Source organism: Lepisosteus oculatus, chromosome 5 (genome assembly GCF_040954835.1).
Source record: "Lepisosteus oculatus isolate fLepOcu1 chromosome 5, fLepOcu1.hap2, whole genome shotgun sequence".
Classification (NCBI taxonomy): domain Eukaryota; kingdom Metazoa; phylum Chordata; class Actinopteri; order Semionotiformes; family Lepisosteidae; genus Lepisosteus; species Lepisosteus oculatus.
The window spans coordinates 33,367,975-33,388,603 of NC_090700.1; the positions used below are offsets into that span (position 1 = coordinate 33,367,975).

Here is a 20,629-nt window from a genome sequence, read left to right on the forward strand (position 1 = left end):
ACACAGACTGATTTGTTTATCATTTTGTTTTGTTGTTGGAACATTTGGAATTGAAGTGACTTAGAACTGTTGACCCTATAAATCTTTATTTTCTTATTTTGTTATATTCAATTCAGATAGTATTTTTGTAGAACCACAGATCAGTGAGGAACTTCTAACTCTGCTGTGCTGTAGTTTCAAAATCTCACACAACTAGATCTAACAACCTCTAGGAAATTGGAGCACAACAATTGTTGTTGCAATGTGCTCTCAATAAAATCACTACTTTAAAGAGCATATTAGTTTTGAGTCATTAATATTGAAAAATGTACATGAAACAGCCATGAGGTTACACAAATCAATTAACACCTTTTGAAAGTATTTTATTTTAAGTGGTTTAAAGGCATTTATGATCTGTTTAACATTCCAAATGACTTAGCAGAGCATTTAATTAGTTTCCTTCCTACTCTAGGCTAAGAGGCAATTGCAGCCAAACTCAGTGATGTGCTACAGTCATTATATACAGTAGATCACCTTTTCTTCTTGAACCATAGACTATTATCCTTGTGATATTGTATCCTTACCTTTCCTACCTTATCCTTCCTATTTCATTGGGCCTTATATGTACGTAAAACTGCTAGAAGCCTAACTCCCCAAAGGAAGAAATGGATATTTGGAAGTTTGTAAAGTATTGAAAATGGCACATTTTGTGTTGGTTATCTACATTTTATTTTTTGTATATGTTCAGTATATGTGGGCATTTTCTGTTATATCTTAATTGTTTTTTACATATTTTATTAAAGATATAATAAAATTAACATGTTATACAAGATCATTGTTTTACGGCAATTTGTGGAGGGTACATTTCTTGAAAGGAACTATACAAAATATAACATTTGAATTACGGATGGAAGGCTTTTTCTGCTCTGGTTGGATTTGGGACTCTTTTGTATCCAGTATTGCTAAAGCTGTATATCCCATCTCTAGTAAAGTGTGCTGGTTCTGAGCCTCTAGTGGAAGACTGGAAACCATATCTGAGGTTTTGTAAAAACAGAAGACTGGAGTGGAAACAATGTCTTTCCTGGGTAGAATGTTTTGGACAGGTTTATTTTTGATCATGGTGTTTTTGAGGCAATGCCAGTAGGAGAATACTATATTGGTAATTAGTATAGTATTACTATATTATTATATTACATACTGTAGTAAGAGTGTAGAAATGGGCCATGTCTCTCCCCACTAGTATGGTAGTGCATAGGTGTAGTAATACGATCCGCTGTCTGTCAGCTTGACACATGGATCAGTGCTGACAGCACTGCTTCATGGGAGGGTGTTGGGTTTAGCCTTACAGCCACATGATCATCAGATGGACTGTGGATTTCTTGTGGCCCACTGCGGGGAATAGGATGTGTAAGTGGAGTTGTGAGACATGCTGGAGTGGAAGCTAGGTCACGTGGCCAAAAAATTCTGACTGATCAGTGACGCACATGGAGAGGGAAAACCTGATGTCTGATCTAAAAGCCATTACCCTGAAGATGAGCAGATGTCTCTTCTAATGATCACACTGTACAATACTTAGAACACCTCTGAGGTACACTGGAAGAATGAATTAGGCGCAGAACGCAGAGGGTAGAATTAGAGGTGGCACCTCCGATGCAATAGAAACTATACTGTAAGTTGGAAAGCCCAAATTTGTGGATAATGTCCTTCTGGGACTGCAGCTTCTGGGACTACACAAAGTTAAATAGGTTTGTTAACGGCTGTGTAAATGGTGGACAGGTGGCCCATATGGTAGAGCATTCAAGAAAAAAACAACTGTCTATATCGAGAGAAACAACATATTTAATAAGAATATACCCTAACCTGATATGATATGTCTTGCAACATACATCTTAATCATCTGTATGACTTTAGTAGTAAAATGAGGACTCATTTGGCTGCTATCAGACTTGATGACTTCCTCATCAACATCTTCAGTACATTATAAAAGAAGATACAATTATTTGGTCACGGATTCAGAAATATTAGAATATCTAGGGATTACAGTGATGAGATAGAACAATATTGTTCTATCTCCCTAGCTAGTATCACACAAATACATCTGTATGTACACAGTAATTGTTGCTGATACAATTTTGCTTATAATAATGGAATGAAATTATATATGTAATAAAATGAAAGAAAAAAGACATCAACAAATAAATACATATTACTCACATCTGTGATTCTGAAAATGTCATGCGCTTGCTAAACCCATATTCTGCAAATTACATGGAAACCTGTGCTCACAACTGACTGTGAAGAGAGATTTTACATCTGCACAAATTATTCTCGTTTCTGAATGTTATTAGTGACACATTTTTATGTTATAAGCTGTAAGAGCATTTTAAAAGATATTCTTGAAGGATTTTTAGGTATAATGATTAGAACATTTTAAAATGTATATAACATACTTGTAAAAGTATATTATATACATTTCTATTATAAAAGCTTAAGATGTTTAATATACATTGTATATTATATACATTGTACATTTTAAAAGCTTAAGATTTTTTTTCTTTAAATATAACTTTTCCCTTGTTTTTTAAACTGAAATTTATATTGTGTTATTTTATGTAGAAGTGCCTGTTGTGGGATAAAAAATCAGTTCAATTTATTAAAAATATCATGTAAACCTCTCATCTTTAGTTTTTCATTACAATAATTATTTAGACCATGTGATAGAGAATTTGCTAATAGAACTCTGAGGCAGTTACTGACAGACCTGATTGGAATTTAATTACTACTAATTCCTTTTTTTCAAAATGTAGGATATCATCAATATCTTCCTGGTCATTTTTTTCCTACAATGCCCAATTACTTTTATCCTCATTGACACTCAGTTCCAGTTTCTTCTTAGCTTCCTAATTTGCCTGGCTAATTAACATATTTAACAAGACTAGTAGGAAAAAAGTTCCTGAAAAGACTCATAGAAAATAAAGGGTACCAGTGTTACCCCTGAAGTATAATATTATTGTACCATGCTATTTTAACTCCACGTTTAGTATGCAAAAATATTTTTTGGTGGAAGGTTAATTAACTTGAATAACACAGGATTGAACAGGATGGAACTACAGGCAAATAAGTCTCCCTTAGGAGTCAGCACAAAATGGCTAACAAAAAAATAATATTCACTATACACAATTGCTGCATGTAGTTGTTCTTTGTAGCCAAAATATTAGGAACCCCAGTGAGATATCATGTTGGGCCTTTGCAGACCTCAAGAATGGCTTGGTCAGCATGTGGAACATATATTGTAGAAAGTTTTCTTTTTTTTTTTCCATTTCAAATTGTGATGTGGGTCATGGAATGTAGGAGTAAACTACAGGTTCAACCTCTTCTGCTAGTTTTCCATAGGACTGTGCTGGCGAGGAAAGGTTTGTCTGCTGTTGTATATTGTACTCAGACAAAGAATGTAAGACTAGCAGGTCAGAATGTGTTTATGCCATTGCTTGAGAAAAGATAATGCACAAGTAATGGTGATGCGCAGCAGGGTTAGAGCATCCTTTAAAGCCAATAAAACCTCATTGGTATTGCTGGGGCACTCCTGAGCTGTTCCACAGTTAACTGCCAACCACCTGCCCAGTACAGCACAAGTCTTGCAGCCGCCAGCACTGCTGATTGGACTGCGGGGGCCTTGCCAAGGTAGCAGGTGGCATCTTGACTCCCTCCTGTTAAAATCCCCCTGGGCAGTGCCTGAGATAAATAAGGGGCAGGAAAGGGAGAATACTATTGAGTGCAAATCAAAACTGTGAACAATCTGTTGTTTTGGAATGGATACAGTAAAGTTCCTCGACAGGGGAAGATAGTAGGATTTTCCCCTGAAACGTTCTGGGGTTATGCAATAATTATTTATTTTGATACTTCATTCAAGTAATTTGCAGAATATGGGAATAGCAAGCACGTGACATTTTCAGAATCACGGATGTGGGTAATATGCATTTATTTGTTGATGTCTTCTTTCTTTCATTTTATATATATATAATTTCATTCCATTATTATAAGCAAAATTATATCAGCAAGTATCTCCCAAGTCGTAGACACAGCCAAAGGAATGGATCAATAATAAATTAAAATGTATATATATATCAATAAACGCTTTCAAAAAATACATTTTCGGGGGCTGTCTATAATATCTTACACAGGACTTCGCTCAGCCCCTTTGCATGACTCTGTGGTCAGTGCTGGAAGGACACAGCTCTGCAAGATCCTGTCACCTGTCAGGGCTGGGACATGCGATCCTACATTGTGCCGCCTGCTTCTGCTCGAGCCAAATCCGTGGGCATTGGCTCGCCTGCACTGCGGTTTCAGCTGATGATGCTCTTCTCCGGACTCCGGGCTATAAAAGAACGAGGGCCGAGTGGGTTTAACTGCTGGGCACGTTTCAAATGTTGTTCCTCGGCTGATCATTCCTTCTGACGCCCTGTAAGCCCTGCACCAGAAAAGAATGCAGCTGCTTTAAATATCACACTTAAGTCATCCTCCTTGTATGTCTTTACTGCGGCACAGAGAGCAGATCTGCAAGCTGGAGTATTCTAGGGAGATGACATTTCAGATGCCTTACAGTCAAGAGTCCTGAAATTGGTATACATTAATGTTTTTTTCTCATTTATTTAGCATACTCGATTAAAGTTCACATTTTAATCCACTACCAAAAAGGCAATCTTCGACTAAGTTATACAGTAGGTGGATTTGTACTTAGAAGGCAACAGAAGAAATAAGGTTAAGGTTCTTACAGTATAACAGAACATTAAAGATAATAACTCAATGTATTTCCATAAAAATTAATGAGTAAAACTTGGAGATGATACAGATTAGAATCTGTTAGTGTATCTAGGGGTGTACTGTAACTGATCTAGTAGGTCAATGTAAAATCCAGTTTCTTTTTCCTGAAATCTCAGTGTGAAAGGGAAAACTGCAGCGGTAATGTCACCTAGTCACCTAGTTAGCCACCTTATTACAATAAAACAAAAGGTTTTTAGTAAAAGTAAAATCACGAATTTTATAGTTGGCTGGGAACTTTCAGGAGGAAATGTAAAGTTCTATGTAAAGTTTTAATCTGCATGTGCGCGACAGCATTTACATGTCTTTATGCACTCTCCAATCATTTAGAATAGTAAAAACCAACAGCAATCCAGGATTCCATGTCAGGGCCTGAATTAAAAAGTCTGTGATTTAATGTAAGGGTTGTAAGCCTGGGTGGGTGTTATCACTAGGGCTGGCAGCCTCTCCAGCTATGCTGGACTGCAGTGCGAACAAGAGAATGGCCTGCAAACACCAATTTCTGTAAAAAAACAATAATGAATTTGTGAGAGATGTAGAGATTTATGAAAGGGGAAGAATGATTAGAGATGCAAATAAAAAAAAACAGCAAAGGAAAAATATGGAACAATTGTTTCAGACTTATTTGTGTTGAGTCCAACATACGTTGCTCTTTCACAGAAGTATTAGTATTTTGCCTGGTAAATCTCTCACTGGGCTGAGCAATTTGCTGCAGCTCCAGCCTGTTGGATGACTCATGCCGTTTCAGAAGCTCTCCTGTCGCGTTTGTGTGTGTTTGCTGTGGAAGAAGTGATGCCAGCACAAAGGGAGCTACACTTGCTTGTTTTGTTTCCTGTGACGTGCCTTTCTGGAATCGATCAACTCCCAGATGGCAGCATCTGAATACTACAGATCGAAAGCGCTGTTCCTGCGACACCTTCTGAGTGCGATTGAAGTGAAACTGTATATCAGAAAAACAATATAATTATCCTTTATGTATATGAATCCGAATTATGGGGACAAATTAGTGTTTAATCATAATGTACTGTACATTTGTACATTTCAATGTACATTTTAATTTGAACATTATACACAGTCACTGGTAAAAATATTAGGAATTATTATTATTATTATCAATATTAGACAATGTGAGGCAATAGTTGTCTTGTGACTGACTTCAATCTCCATGTCCATAAGAATCTTCCAATTTTTAATCTTGCTGCATTGGGTGCAGTTCTATGTCTTTATCCTCATCATAACCTCAACTAAGGTGAAGAAAGTTGGTTGCAAGAAAAAAATGGATTCTGATACCTCAGAAAGTTTGGAACATGCTTGACACACATGACACATTTCTGTTCAAGGTCTTCTTTACTCTTGTAGAGGGCCAACATGTTAATTATCGGAAGTTCCTAATATTTTGGCCAGTGGGTGTGTAGTGCAGAAGCAAGGATTCTTACCTTTAAGATTCACACAGCTACAGTATCTCCTGTGCAGCCCATTTCACCCCACACATGCTAAAAATAATCTCCACAGCAGTACTCTTGAGTTAATCTCACTGGCCATTCCTAGACCTCATATATGCACCAATTATATGTATCATTTTTACATAACAGGTAGATCAATTAGCACACCATTTAGTATTGAAACCCCTCTTCACATGCGAAGTTTCATTCTTAAGTCACTTCTGTGCAAGTGTATGATAAGTCAAGATACACGCTGGCATTGGCAGCCTCAAAGTAAGTATTATTTACCTAATTTATGCTATATTCAGTAGTAATTACTAACAAGGATCAATAACTCTCCGAGCATGCAATTGATTTTCTTTACAAATTGTAACTACATGCACACTTCCTATAAATATCTGAGAGGTAAGGATCCTTTAGTAGCTATTTTCTTAAAGTGTTTTTTTCCTTTTATAGCCAACATGGCTTTTCTGGAAACTTTCCTCTCTTCAGTTCTGGCGGCTCTTCTCTTCCTTACCTGCTCTCACCAGTAGAACTATTTGGTAAAAGCCTAAACGTTGCTACTCTGAGCTACTAGAACCTCTGCAGGTACCAGCTTCCTATTCCCTCTGACATGCTTGACTGTCTCCAGATTGGATTTTACTCGGCACACTTGACAGACTCAGCACTCCTTCCTGTTGCTGATTGTCTCCACACCTCCCTCTTCTGCCTTAATCCTTCTTGTCCTCTTCCCCAGCTTTGACACTGGATCACTCTCTTCTCCCGTGCTTGCTGCTCTCACGTACCAGCTCTATGCAGTGGCTTTCTCTCTGTACCATGGTGTCTCCCATGGCTTTCACTTTTGTGCTGATGGTGCCCAAACCTTACTCTCTATTCTTCCCTCTGACACTCAAGTTGCCTCTCTTCTTGTATCATAGCCATCAAGCTGAGGACCTCTCCATCTGTCCTCTTCACTCCGTGACCGATCTGTCTCCTATCTCCTCTGCCATGAACCTCTCTTACTGCCAATGCATTTCTTTTCCAGCATGGTCCTGCTGCATCTTCATGTGCAACTTTTGCATAATCTTTATCAACCGATCTACACAGCTCCTAGTCTTCCGTCTTCAGTCTAGACTATTGGAACTTCCCCTTGGCTGGCCTCCCTTTTCAACAGTATCCATCACTCCCAGCTCATCCCGAACTCAGCTGCTGGCACTGTCTTCTCTTGTTTTCTACGTGCTACTCCAGAACTCCATTCCCTCCTCAGCTGCTGAGCGCATCCTATTCCAAAAAGCTAGGTTTTCACCCACCATTGTCTCATCCACTCTGCTCCTGCCTGACTTTAGTCTCTCCCTAAATCCCCTCTCGCTCTTTCTGCTTCACCTTGCTTCCCCAGACATTCTGCCCCCCTCTCTGCTCTCCCACTTCCAGAGCCTTTGTGGTGAAATGAACTGTCCACAGAAATTAGACCCATTTGGTCCCTGACCTTTCAGCACCGGCTCAAGACTCGTCTGCTGAGACAGCACTTGTGATCTCTCAGCTCTCAGAAATATCCTTCAATTACTCTACCACTGGACTGCTCTGTTTTTTTAATTCTCAGAATGGTAATGTAATGTCTAATTGCACTTATTCACTGTACTGTAAATGGGGAATACAGTACATACCTGTCACACTAATGAATGAGGACTAGTGGTGGAGGTGGCCGAGGTTGAGGTCTAGAGAGGGGGGAATGGTGGTATTGAGCTGATCCAGAGCCCGAGAATGCTGCACCAGCAGTGCCGAAGATGAGTTAGAGCCCGCTGGGTCCATCTTTAGGCTCAGTGTTCTGTCACACTAATGAATGAGGACTAGTGGTGTAGAGGTTCGGACCCTATACGGTGCCAATAGGAATCAGGTCAGACTTCCAAGGGACGAGAGACGAAGTTCGAGGTCGGAGTAGCCAGGCTAGGTCGGGAGTCCAGAGGTCGAGGCAGCGAGGTAAACAAATCCAGAGACGCAAGGCAGAGACGGAGTCGAGGTCGGAGGCAGAGCAGGGTCAGGATCCAGTAAACAGTAAATGAAGAAAAGCGCACAAGAGAAGGTTTAAGGCAATCTCAACAGTGAGCGAGGAGTGAAGGGGTTTATATGTGAGAGCGGGGAGTGCAGGTGTGTACGCCGGGAGATGCACATGGGAGTGTGTTTCGTGACAATACCCCCATTATATTACATTTAATTAACATTACAGAAAGGTTATATTTTACATTACTGCTTCATACAGTATAGGTGTACACACAATCTGTCTTACTTTTACAGTTCTTTTCATATCATGGAGTTTGCACATCATGTTAGCATTAATCTTCCAATTTGTGCAATTCTTCTCGTCTTTTTCTTAGTTTGATTTATTTTTAACTTACTGTGTCTACAGTACATGAATGTTTCTTTTACTCATGATTGTATTCTATATTGGACACCACACTGGCATTCACCAAGCATATTTACTGTTTTAATACACTTCAAAAAAGGGATGTAAGGGAGCAGATTAACTGCAGGGGCAATTAAATCTGTATCATGTTCATTTACTCTCAGAATGTCATTGCTGTGATGGCTTTTTCTTCTTATTTATTATATGAATCTGCTAGGGGATTGACCCAGAATATGAACATAAAGAAAAAGAACAAAACGTAATATGATGCAATAGTTGTGTCTGTGTCCATGAGTTTTGTACAGGGTAATGGACTGGAAGAGAGCATTGTGTTTTTAAATGGTTTGCAGCAGCAATGTCTCTCTTAAACTTGAGGTACGGGTGAGATGGGGCATGGTTAACTGTGCCTATTGGAGCGGCTATGAAGCAAGTAGAGGTTACAGGGTGAGGACTGGGGGGCTCATGATTAAGGGTCACTTCAAAAACCTGGGGGGGTGGGCGTTAATTCCAGATTTCAGCTCACTGATATGTGCTAATCCAGTTTCCCGCTGCCAGGGGGAAAAATGGTCTGCAGAGAAATAATCAAATGTCACTCGCTATTAATAAAACACATTCTTGGAAAAAATAGACCCTCCAGTATCAGGCTTGTTCTTCTATGCAAGAGACACGCGAACACATATGATAATGTATGCTCACTTCAGACCTGGGTCCATTTCAGAAGACACAATTGCATTTCTGAAAGGGTTTGCCCATCTCTGTGAAATTGTCCACGCTACAGCTGTATCTACTGTATGTTTGAATTTCAGTTTTGTTCTCTTTTTCAACATTTTGTTGCATTTGTTTAGCCTGCTTCCTTTGGGGGGAATTTATTCTGTGATAGTTGGGTAACATGGTTTCTGGCTAACCTTGTGTTAAAATAAGGAACTGCAATGTATACTGTATACCGCTATTTTCAAGCACACATAATCCATAGTACTCTATTACAGCTATAGTGTATGGTTCCACATTCCTTAAAAAATTGTGAGCTTAAGTGTCTCTTTCTTTTTAAGTGTAAAACATCTTTATGTTGTTTTACTGTTAAATGGTTTCCTTTGAAAGCAATTAGCAAGGACATGCCTTGTCTTTGCACTCATTGTAACATAGCAATTGGTACCACACAAGGCATTAAATAGAAGTGGTGGCTTGAATGTAGCTCTTTAGCTGCAAGTCAGAAAAAAACATGGTACAGTTTCAGGAGATTGACTGGAGCCATGGATCACAGATAGAGGAAATTAGACCTCTGCAGGTGGCAGAAGAGTGTGTTTGTGAGCATGGCCTACAGTAATATGAACAAATTGTTCAATCTCATAGACTTGTATAGTCTTTTTTCTAATCTTTTGGTAAAGATGCAAGAGTTCAGGCTGTAACATTAACCTTAATTATTAAGAATCAGAGTAATTAATTTGTTAAAAATTCTGTTTTTGGAAATAATGTGTGGATGTGAAAATACAAGCAAAACGTTTTTTTATCATTAGTTTTTTGCTTTCTAAAATGAACTGTCTCCAGCACTGGAGAGCCGTCCTCACACACATGTGATTTTTGTTATCTTCTAAAATATACTTTCTCTTCAAATTTACTGTAATATGAAACTTGTTCTATTATTTCTGAAGTATAATGCATCATTTTAGATGCTGATTTGTTCATTATATTAATTTGTTTTGTATACAGGTTGCTTTAATCATCTCTTAGCATGTGAGGTGTTATACAAATAAAGTTTTATTATTGTCATCATTGCTTACTCTACTTCTGGTTTATAATTTATATTTTTTGTTGTATTCTAAATAATTAAACCTTTTCTGATCTCCTAATGTCACATCATTTTTTACTTTTTAAATTGTATTTAATTGTTGTCATTGTAAGGACCCTGGGATAAAGATAAAGGCTAAATGAAATCATCAAGAAAATAAACAATAAAGGCAATAGTATTGTTGATTCCTTGGGAGATACCGTGTACTGTAAAAGGGAAAAAGAGTTAATTACACAAGTCTGCCACAAGGGGCCCTAGTTTGATTACAAATGTTTTAGCACCTATGGCTTAGTACAATTACTGTCACTAGAAAGCAAACAGGAGGATGTTTTTTGCTGCTGAAACAATATTTTATGCTTCCTTGCAGTGTTATATATGAGCGGCTTTATGATGTCATGGATTACCAGTGCAGCCTTTCATATCACGCTGTGATGAGACAACAAACATCTTTTCAGCAGCAGCAAAAAAATCTTTCTTCCAACATTGTGAACAGACTGTAAATGTAGCATCAGTTTTGGTCCAATCAGTTACTTATGGTTAGGTATGTTTCCAATTTCTGGGTACATACACCCATAAGCCGATAATGTGACATCCTGTATTAAGTACGGTTCTCTGTGAATCAATAAAATACAACAGGTACAGTAGCTAAAGCAAACCTGCTGTTCAGTTTCTGTGTATGCATTTTTCACCATTTTGTCTTTGTCTTGTTCTTTCATTATGTGCAGAATAATCTTTAATGTAGTGTTGTGATTAATGTAACCAAGTGGTCTGAACTCTGCAGTTAGTTACAGGCATTTGAGAATGACTGCACACTTTCAGGAGATCCAAAATATAAAGTAAATCATATTGGATGTGACCCATAACTCTGATACATATCCATATCCACATAACCCCAAAAGTTATATTAGCACATATATATGGCACGTCATATAAACCAGATTTTGTTGTAATTTGATGTAATTATTTAATATAATATGTTTTAATTATACTATGTTATTTTGTTTTGGATGTTTTAAGAAAATAATAGATTTCTCTTTTCATTTTAGAGCCATGCATCTCTGCTAAATGTTTTTTCAGGCTTTGCTTCAAGTGACACTGATAGGATGCATCAAAATATTTGGGTCTTTAAAGGAATTCTGTAAAAAAAACAACACAATTGATGCTCTTGACATCCTAGTTAATATCTCTATAAGTTTCTTTAAAGCTGTACTCATTTGGTAATTTTTTGTATGAAGTGCAAATATTTTATTTGGCAAAATAAAAAGTACATCTGGAATTATCTGTAACTGTTATAGTCATTGTGTCCTTGTTTGTTTCATGGTTAGTACTACTAATATTATTCTCATCATCAACCAAACATATGAAATGATGTACTTGAACGTGAAGCAAAAAAACTCAATTCTGCACCAGTGCTAAATCTAAAATGCCTTCTTCTTATGCTAGAGGAGAATCAAAAAGAGCCCATCCGTTATAATCAGAAACACTGAGCTGTTACAGGAAAATATTATTGAATCCTTTCTACAATTGTTACCTCTTCTAAAAAACAGAGTCATTGAAACTGCTGCTAAAAGTAAGGTTAAAGGCACGTTTGGTTGGTTGTTAGTAGCTACAGTAATTAACCTGAGGATCTCGTCCAGCCATTTGTTGAAAGAAGTCAATGTACTGTAGCAGCTTCAACAACATGGCTGGGTCAGTTGTTCTGTACAATCTCTTTTATAAAAAATGGCTCCTGTATTCAGCTTTAGTTGTGATTCCAATGAGGAAATTTTCACAAGTCCTATGGTTTCACTCTTGGTTTTGACAAAGACAATGGCATAGACTTTGTCAATGCCTTTAAGGATTTTGAAAACTTTTTTCAAGTCCCCCCATAGTCTCCTCTGTTCAAGACTAAAACAGTTCTGTTCTTTTTGTTTGTCACTGTAGGATACTTCTTTATTTAATTTAATGAGGTACCTTGAAAACTTACTGCCAGCAATTTCAGATTTATTTTTTTTCTGAGAATGTTTATCAAAAACTTTGTATTATTTAAACAATGCAAAGAGTTCTCTATCCCTTACATGTTTATCGTATATGTTTATATGTTTTCTCATACAGTGTACTTATACTGCAGCAAGCTATGCCAAGTATCAGTGTAAAATATAGTGAGATCATGGTAAAAATGTGGTAAAGAACGAATGTGTGGTAAACCATTATACAGTCTGGAAAACCATAGGAAAGCAAGGGAAATTTTTTCCAAGAGCTTGGTTACATCATATTAATACCATGCATCATTGTCTTGTAAATGTACTGTATTACAATTTCTTAGGCATTTAAATGCTTGTATTACATGAAGATATACTTGTGCTGTTTATGCCTTTGCTGATGTGGGCACTTTTGCCTATTCTAAGAGCATCAGAAGTGGATGAGCTATATGTGCACTTGGAGCCCATCTAATATGCTCACAAATAAAGAGACCAGACAAATCATCCCTACAATTTAATTCATTTACTCTGGAATCTGTAGCACTCCCCATAACGTACAACTGCTGGCTTGCATGTTGCACATATATGCCGTATATACTGTATGCCAAGGACACTCCTCAGTACCTCTCTTCCCCTGGCCTGTGTTCAGTAATGCTAAGCAGATAAGCACTTGTTTGTGTTTAGTTCAAATAGGGGAGTTAAACAAGGCACATGTGTGGCAAAGGAAACAGCACAAGCAGAAGCAAGAGGTTTTGAAAGTAATAAGGTAGAACATGCCATTTCATGGAAGAGACGCACTGCCTGACAGAGTGAGTTTGCAGCCCCATGGCAGACACCTGAGAGGTTTTCCAAGTCAGAGTGAGCAGTTGTGACACTCACAGCGGGTCAATAAGTCAGGGATTAACCAAACGTCTCCAGTGGAGCTGCCTTCGTTCCACCATATCAACAGACTGTCTGACCTTTAAAGGCACATAAAATAATAAATATATAAAAAAGAAGCATCGGGGCCAAGTATTTAACATAGTGCAAATTGAAATGCAGAAATGTCCAGTCCTAAATGCATGGAAAGCACAAAAATGTGTGGCCAACCAGTATAGAAAAACTGGGATAGTGAACATGTGGGTGTGGAAAAACTCTGGGACAGAAAAATGTGACACGAATGTGCTGTGCTGAGCATAAGGGTTGTCAAGCATGCAGTTCAATGAAGGATGCAGTTTTCTCTTTAGCTAGTACACTTGATATGGCCAGCAGCCATATCACCCTGCAACTCACAACTGGCAACCCACTGAAGCTAAGCAGGTGTGAGCCTGGTCAGTACCTGGATAGAGACCTCCTGGGAAAAACTAAGGTTGCTGCTAGAAGAGGTGTTAGTGGGGCCTGGCCAAATTTCCCATTGGCCCTAACCAATCATGGCCTCCTAATAATCCCCATCTATGAATTGGCTTCATTACTCTCTGCTCTCCTTCCCACTAATAGCTGATGTGTGGTGAGCGTTCTGGCGCACCATGGTTGCCGTCACATCATCCAGGTGGATGCTGCACATTGGTGGTGGTGGAGGGGAGACCCCATTACCTGTAAAGCGCTTTGAGTGGAGTGTCCAGAAAAGCGCTATATAAGTGTAAGCAATTATTATTATTATTATTATTACTTGGCTGGAGCATTTAAAAAAGCTTATCTGATTCCAAAGCAATATGAATCCAAAATTCTGAGGTAAAAAGACTGTTACTTTGGAATGAGCTAAAACAAATATTAGCATCCATGTGTTCTTCACCAATTGCACGATGTGTTCCGTTTTTGTCTCAAGTTCTTTGTAGTTTTATCTTGATTTCGTGATGTGTCTCTGGAGATAACAGTGTTCAAGAGCCCCATCTTCTTGGGGAATATACAGTAGCAGGCCTTCTGCAAGTTTTTTAGATGACCATCATATACTGTAGCAAAATCCTTTGGAAACATTACTCAGGGTATATCATTGGCATTTCTATGGATTAGTTTAGTGAACCACAGGACACCTGTGGTAGATCCAAGGTTACAAAAATCTTATTGTACATTACTTAGGCAAATTATTTTAAGGTGAGGTGAAAACACATTTTAAATATCCTTTGCTGGGGTGGTAGAGGAATGTCTGAGAGATGCAAAATCAATACAATGCAGGTAGCAGGGTTAAATGTCTTCATGAGCGGTAACAGTTTTGTTTGCAGTGCTGTGGGCAGAGGTTTGCTTCCCATTTTGTCTCCTTCATGTCCCTGGCCATTATCTGAATCCTGCAGTAAGGCTGACTTACAAACGCAGACTGCAGCTCCACTACAGCATCCATATTAAATTTCTCAAGTTTTATTGCATAAGAAGAAAAGTGGCAATTTCCCCTGTAACATGTTTCAAAATGTAACATTTGTTGTAGTGTTATACATGTACATGCGCTATGGTCCTACACAACATTATATGGACTTTTAAAGCCCTTAACATTTATGCAGCTGGTCTGTTTCCTTTTTAAAACCTGCAAAATCACAAGTTTTATATTTGTATTGCAAATTCTTGAGCTCTTCTCTATTTATAGGTAAATGTGAAGAGGAGGCTGGCAGAGAGCATTAGCTATCTTGTGCTATTTTGGTAAAGTGTTACTTATATGGCTTTTGAAAAAGAGAGAGCAACTTGTTATTGGAGCAAGGCTAAAACAGGTCAGAATGCAGAAATATCCCAAACACATGTATCTTGTACACCTGTTTCAGCTTTAAGGTGAGTGACTCATCCTTCTAGCTTTTGGTCAGTGGTTCAGAAATATGTACAGTAACTCTGCATAACCATGCTATTCTATCTCCACATTTACTTACTCATCCATAAAGAGAATGATATCTGACTGGTTCTGAAAAAGAGAAGAATGCTTTCTTCAGGTTTCCTTTATTGTGTCAGCACAAAATTATCACTTTTAATCCCCAGCAGGTTTTTAAAAGCTGGAAAATACGTGAATGCTAGCACTGGGAAGAAGTAAGAAAAAATACTAATTAAGCTGGAGAGTATTAACATTAGATGCCACACTGCTGACCCTGCTTGATAACTTTATCTTGACATTTGAAATAAAGGTGCCAAGGATTTCTGAAACTGAAGACTGTGGATTGAACTCACTGTTGTTTCTCTATGGGATTGCGTATCCCGGAATAGTTCAATGATCCCTAAAAATTCCACAGTGCCCTGGGATGTTAGAACAGGTCATTCCCATATCAAAGTTTTCTCTTAAGAGTCTCCCTATTGCTCTTCATGCCCACCATCCCTTGAGCTACTGTTTTTGAGATTCATTTGCAGTCTCAGTAAGAGAATCCTTTTCCCCCTTCTCTCTCTCTTTCTCGTCTGCTCTGTTTCTTCATCTCTGGCTAACTGTGCTGGGAGTCAGCCCACGCTATGAACAGAGAGGCTGTATCTGAGGACAGAGTTTGTTGCTGGCTGGATGGCACTCAGCTCTGAGAAATTTAATTTATTCTGTGGCTTACTGTCATCCATCAAGGATTTAGAGGCAGAGGGTAGTGCTTTATTCCTTCTGTGCTTTCGGTGCTGAGAGAGCTCAGGGATCAGGAGCTCGGATATGATTTTTTCGACATGAACCCTACCTCTGTGAAAATCCAACTGCAGAATGGGATCCACTTTAACACATACATGTATCAGGTAGGAAGTCCTGTTTTAATCCTAAGGACTTGAGATGCTTTATCTGGCTTGTTTTGTGGCACTGCACATTCTGTTGCAATAACTTTGCTTTCCCTTGAGTGATTTGCAAACTGTTTGATAACTTCCAAAAGCATATTTGTGTGAAATAAAACCAAAATATATATTTACAATAGAAATGTACTGTTGATTTATTTAATATCTTGCTCTTGATTTAACCTGACTGAATTTAATTTTAGGAAATTGTTAAATGAAAATAACTTTTAAAGGTGAGACTAAAAATTAGTTTTACAAGCTGCTTTCATTGCTATGCAATGCAATAACTTCTGTGCTATTGATAGCATTCTTACATTGTTGGATACATATCCAGAGTTCCATCATACTTTCAGAGTTTTTTACTGTTACATTTTAATGTGATGTAATGTGAAGTAATTTATGAGGATTTTTAGTGCTTAATAGTTATTTTTGCTAATACTTTGTGATCACAAAATAGACGATGGAGCCCAATGTTGTATCTTTCACATCTGTAATGTGTGTATGAAGCCGTTTACTATGTTACTGTTACAGATTAGAGGTATGTGGATGTGATACCTCTTATCTTCCAAGGAAATCTGTCTGGCTTTAGCAAGAATTTTGTCATGACCTGCAGTGAAAATGATTCTTTAAGAAAGTAAGGTTAAGCATTGTAATGTTCTAGTGTGAAAATCTACTGAATAAATAACCTTCTTGTAGTTGGAAATTTTTGTTTTGAACTTGCTCGCTGCAAGTACAGTATAAGAGAAAGTTTGTCTTTTTTTTCAAAATGCTCTTGGATGACAGCTCCATTGATATTTGTTAAAATATATACTATAAAATATAGAGGATTTGTGCGTATTGTACTATTTACCCTGTTTTATATGAAAAAGTTCATGCTTCATTCTCACATTTTATCTCTGAGAATTTAACGGTGAGGATGCACTGTTTAGCCCAAGATCCTTTTCTTTTGTTGTGCATGCTCTGGTGTCAGCGTACAGCTCCTTTGCCTAGCAAGGCTAAGGTTAGCTTTCTGTTAAAGTGCCAAAAGATACTGAAAACTGCAGTGAAAAGTGTTTTCCAGTCGGTATGTTTTTACTTATCCAGCTTGCAAGATAGACAGGTTCCCTAGCATGAGATTGGAGTGCATTTCAAATTAAACCCTTTTGTTTTGTCATTTAAAGTCTATCTCAGGCAACAACACTGACTCTAGAGCTTTTGGAATTTGGGTATACCATTGATTTGTGTATCTGTGTCAGGGCCACATAATACATTTTGTCTCCTCTAAGTAAATGTTAATAGCTGGATAGCATGGGAACAGAAGCAGAAAAATAACAGTAATAGTAATAGTAACAGCTCTCATCATCACTCACATGATGAAAATATTTGAGAACCTCCACCTCTTAAAATATTTAGTATTACCGTGTTAGACTCAAAAGCTTTGTATGTAGCCTAAATGGAAACAAAATAAATTTAAAGAAAAAGACTAAAAAGAAAATGTATTTAAGGAAATAGGTTGGATCTAATGTAATTGCTAAATTTTTAAAGTACTTCCTTGCATAACATTTTGGTATTCAAGTTGTATTTCTCTCCTAAAAGTTTCTGATAACTTCTGCAAGTCACAGTTACAGACAGTCTCTTTTCTTGTAGAGTATGTGTTTAAAGCACACAGGGGATCTCACCTGTCCTTGCATCCATTTCTTTTAAATGTCAAGAGACAGAGGTGGGGTGGCTACAGCCTTGTGCAGTCTGGCATTCTGCATAATCCAATCTGATAAGCAGATTTACCAAACAATGACAGCAGGTTTTGAAACACATTACTTACACTGAGTGTCTACATAACCTCATTGTAAATAAATGCAGATGTGCAGCATTATCTTTCTAAATGATTTTCTGTAATTCTCCTTCATGATCCATCTGCAGCTCATGTCCTCATGTTTTCATTTTTATCCTTTTCTAAAATGTGATAGATGTCAATGATTTGTATGTGATAGACACATAAAATGTGTCAGTACTTCTGCAGTATCAAGGGGGCTTTATACTGTAAGCGATCGCAGGCAAGACATAAATGTCATAACTGCTTAATCAGGATTATTTAAGCTTCTGTAAGAGGCTGCCATCTATGGCCTTTTTCTATTTTTCTTAGATGTTATCCTTAGAAACAATGTGAAATTATCCAAGGATTTTGTGGGAATTGAATTACACAGTATAGCAGGTTCCTTCAACAATACTGTAAGACTTTGCCATCCTTTAATCATCAGTCACAATCTATAAATAGATATTAGAAGAAAGCAAAGGTTTACATCATCGTGAAATCTGCTTGATTGTGACATTTGAATGGTATACTGTACTTCTTAAACTATTTGGCCTTAGCCAAGCTCAGAACTAAGAAATGTACAGACTGCTGTTACAACTTTAAAGGAGAGTTATCAGTTAATATTGGACACATTGGTAGTGAATGAAAGCTTAAGAGTAGAATGTTACCTGGAAAGCTACACGTATACCCTTTTGCAATCATAATGCAAATTCAGTTATACTTGTTTTACAGTACTTGGCATTAGCTGGTGTGGTTGAAAACCAATTGAAAACCAGTTCTGTTTGGATATCAGGGGTGGCCTAAGACATATGTGGAAGTATTGTAGAAAACAGTGTCATGAGGTTCTCAAGACCTAAAAGGGATTGAGTACAAATTGAACCAAATGGGAAGAAATTTGGCATGACTCACCACATGAAATCAGTGAACGTTTGCTTCTGTAGGAACATACATGTAACATGCAGTGAAGCTTTAGAAGGAGAACTGATTGCCTTGTCCAGTGCTCTGCGTTTTTATCCTTACTCTTTCAGAATTTCTTTTTTTCAAGCAGAGCCACTGTCAATTAAGTTTGTTATGTGTGCAGATTACACTGTCTTTCTGTATTAAAACAGTTGCTAAGTCAATGTAGAAAATCATCTTCTCTCTAAAATTACCAATGAATTATGTTTGGCTGTTCTGAAGAATATATCATTGGTCTTGTTATATTATCAAAATGCTTCCTTGTTCACACTTTATGTCTCACTGTCGTTGTTAAAGACCTTAATAAAATGGGTCTGGTGTTGTCTATGGCATTTGATAAAGCAAAAATCATTGCTATTCTTAGAATCTGAACTCCAGGATGCAGAAAGAAAAGAAATGGCTGTCTACAAACATTTTAATCTCAACAATGCACAGCCAGATGGTTTATTTCATCCAATTTTTTTATTCACTGTTGAATGGGCTGCTGAGAATAAAAGCAAGATTAAAAAATGCACCCTTCTTTCAAAAGATAAGTAATCCAAATTTGGGTATACTTTGGCCCATACTGCATTGTTTTCTTTTCTCCTCATACGCTTTAATCAGCCAGTCGTTCCATTGATCTTGTAGTCTATTCTAGAAGACAAAATGTGTATCTTTATTCTCCTGTAATGCCTGTAATGTTTTTGTTTATTTGACCGGACACTAGTTTCCAATTATATTAAATGCTGTATCCCTTTTATTTTTTTGTCATTTTTTTAAGACGTATTCAAAGCTGGCTTGTTTTTTAGTGCAGGTTAGGGAGAAAAAAGATATTTTGAATCACTGTCATTCGAAACATGCATACATTTGTGTGCAAGAATAAAGCAGTTCCTTTCTGGATATATTTAAAAAATATTCAGAGCATAAAGACATATTAGCAATGGACTGGCATTCCTCCAGGATGTATCCCTTGCGCCCAATATTTACCACGATAGGTTCTGGGCCACTGTGACCCTGAATTGGATTAGCACTGATGTGATGAATTGTATACATCTGCAAGGTGGAGATGAGCAGAATCTCATTTTCTCCATGCTGCACCAGCTTCACGAAGAGCTCCAAAAGGCTAGTAGTCAAATAGCTTTTTTAACATGACGTGTCCAAAATGTAAGGCAGTCAAAATAATGAGATTGATTTTTGTGAATAATCTATTATCCTCTGATGTGTCTGAATATACTGACAACATATCTACCATACTTTCTTTAAACAGCAAATGGCAAAGGAGAGCCTCTGAATTCTGCTTAACACTCCACAATGTTTGCTGTGGGTGAGATATTCAAGTCAAAAAGACAGTAATACAAGATGTATAGGCCAAGATGGGTTTTCAGTTTCCAATTTGATCAAAATGGCATACTGTAGTTATTCTTGAGCTTACTAGATAGCTATTACTCACATGATATAAGGTCAACATTTGATGTGTTCACACCATTGACAAGCAAAAATATGGAAATGACCTTGGAACGTGGAAGGGAGGTGTGTATTTTGTGCATTGTGGACAAAAAGCATGATGTGAATACATTGGAACGGACAGATCCAATGGAGAATCAACTGCTTGTTTTTTAGAAAGCAAACTGGTAGATCAATTATTTTTAGCTACTGTGCCACTTGAACTGTTTCAAATGATTGCCAGAGTAAATTGCTTTAATAACCATTATTCTAGACTGAATCAAGATAAAGGAGATAAATGTCTAGACTAATGTCTAGGGTAAGGAATGATACTGTAGGTTTTTTTCCTTTTACTTCTAAGAGAGCAGTTAAAATGTTCTTGAGACTTAATCCTAATCAAAATAG

The 20,629-nt window shown here is 37.5% G+C and overlaps 1 protein-coding gene across 12 annotated transcripts in view; it reads left to right on the forward strand.

Annotated features, from left to right (window-relative positions):
• Nucleotides 1–20,629, forward strand: part of ppfia4 (PTPRF interacting protein alpha 4) — a 122,115-nt gene that overhangs the window by 34,002 nt on the left and 67,484 nt on the right. Inside the window, exon 1 of one of the 12 annotated variants that reach the window (XM_069190313.1) lies at nt 15,786–16,020. The exons of the other annotated variants lie outside the window; for them this stretch is intronic. Within the exon in view, the coding sequence (XP_069046414.1) occupies nt 15,955–16,020 (66 nt within the window). The 5' untranslated portion in view covers nt 15,786–15,954. Of the gene's footprint in view, nt 1–15,785; nt 16,021–20,629 lie in introns of those variants that run through there. 12 annotated transcript variants of the gene reach the window in all.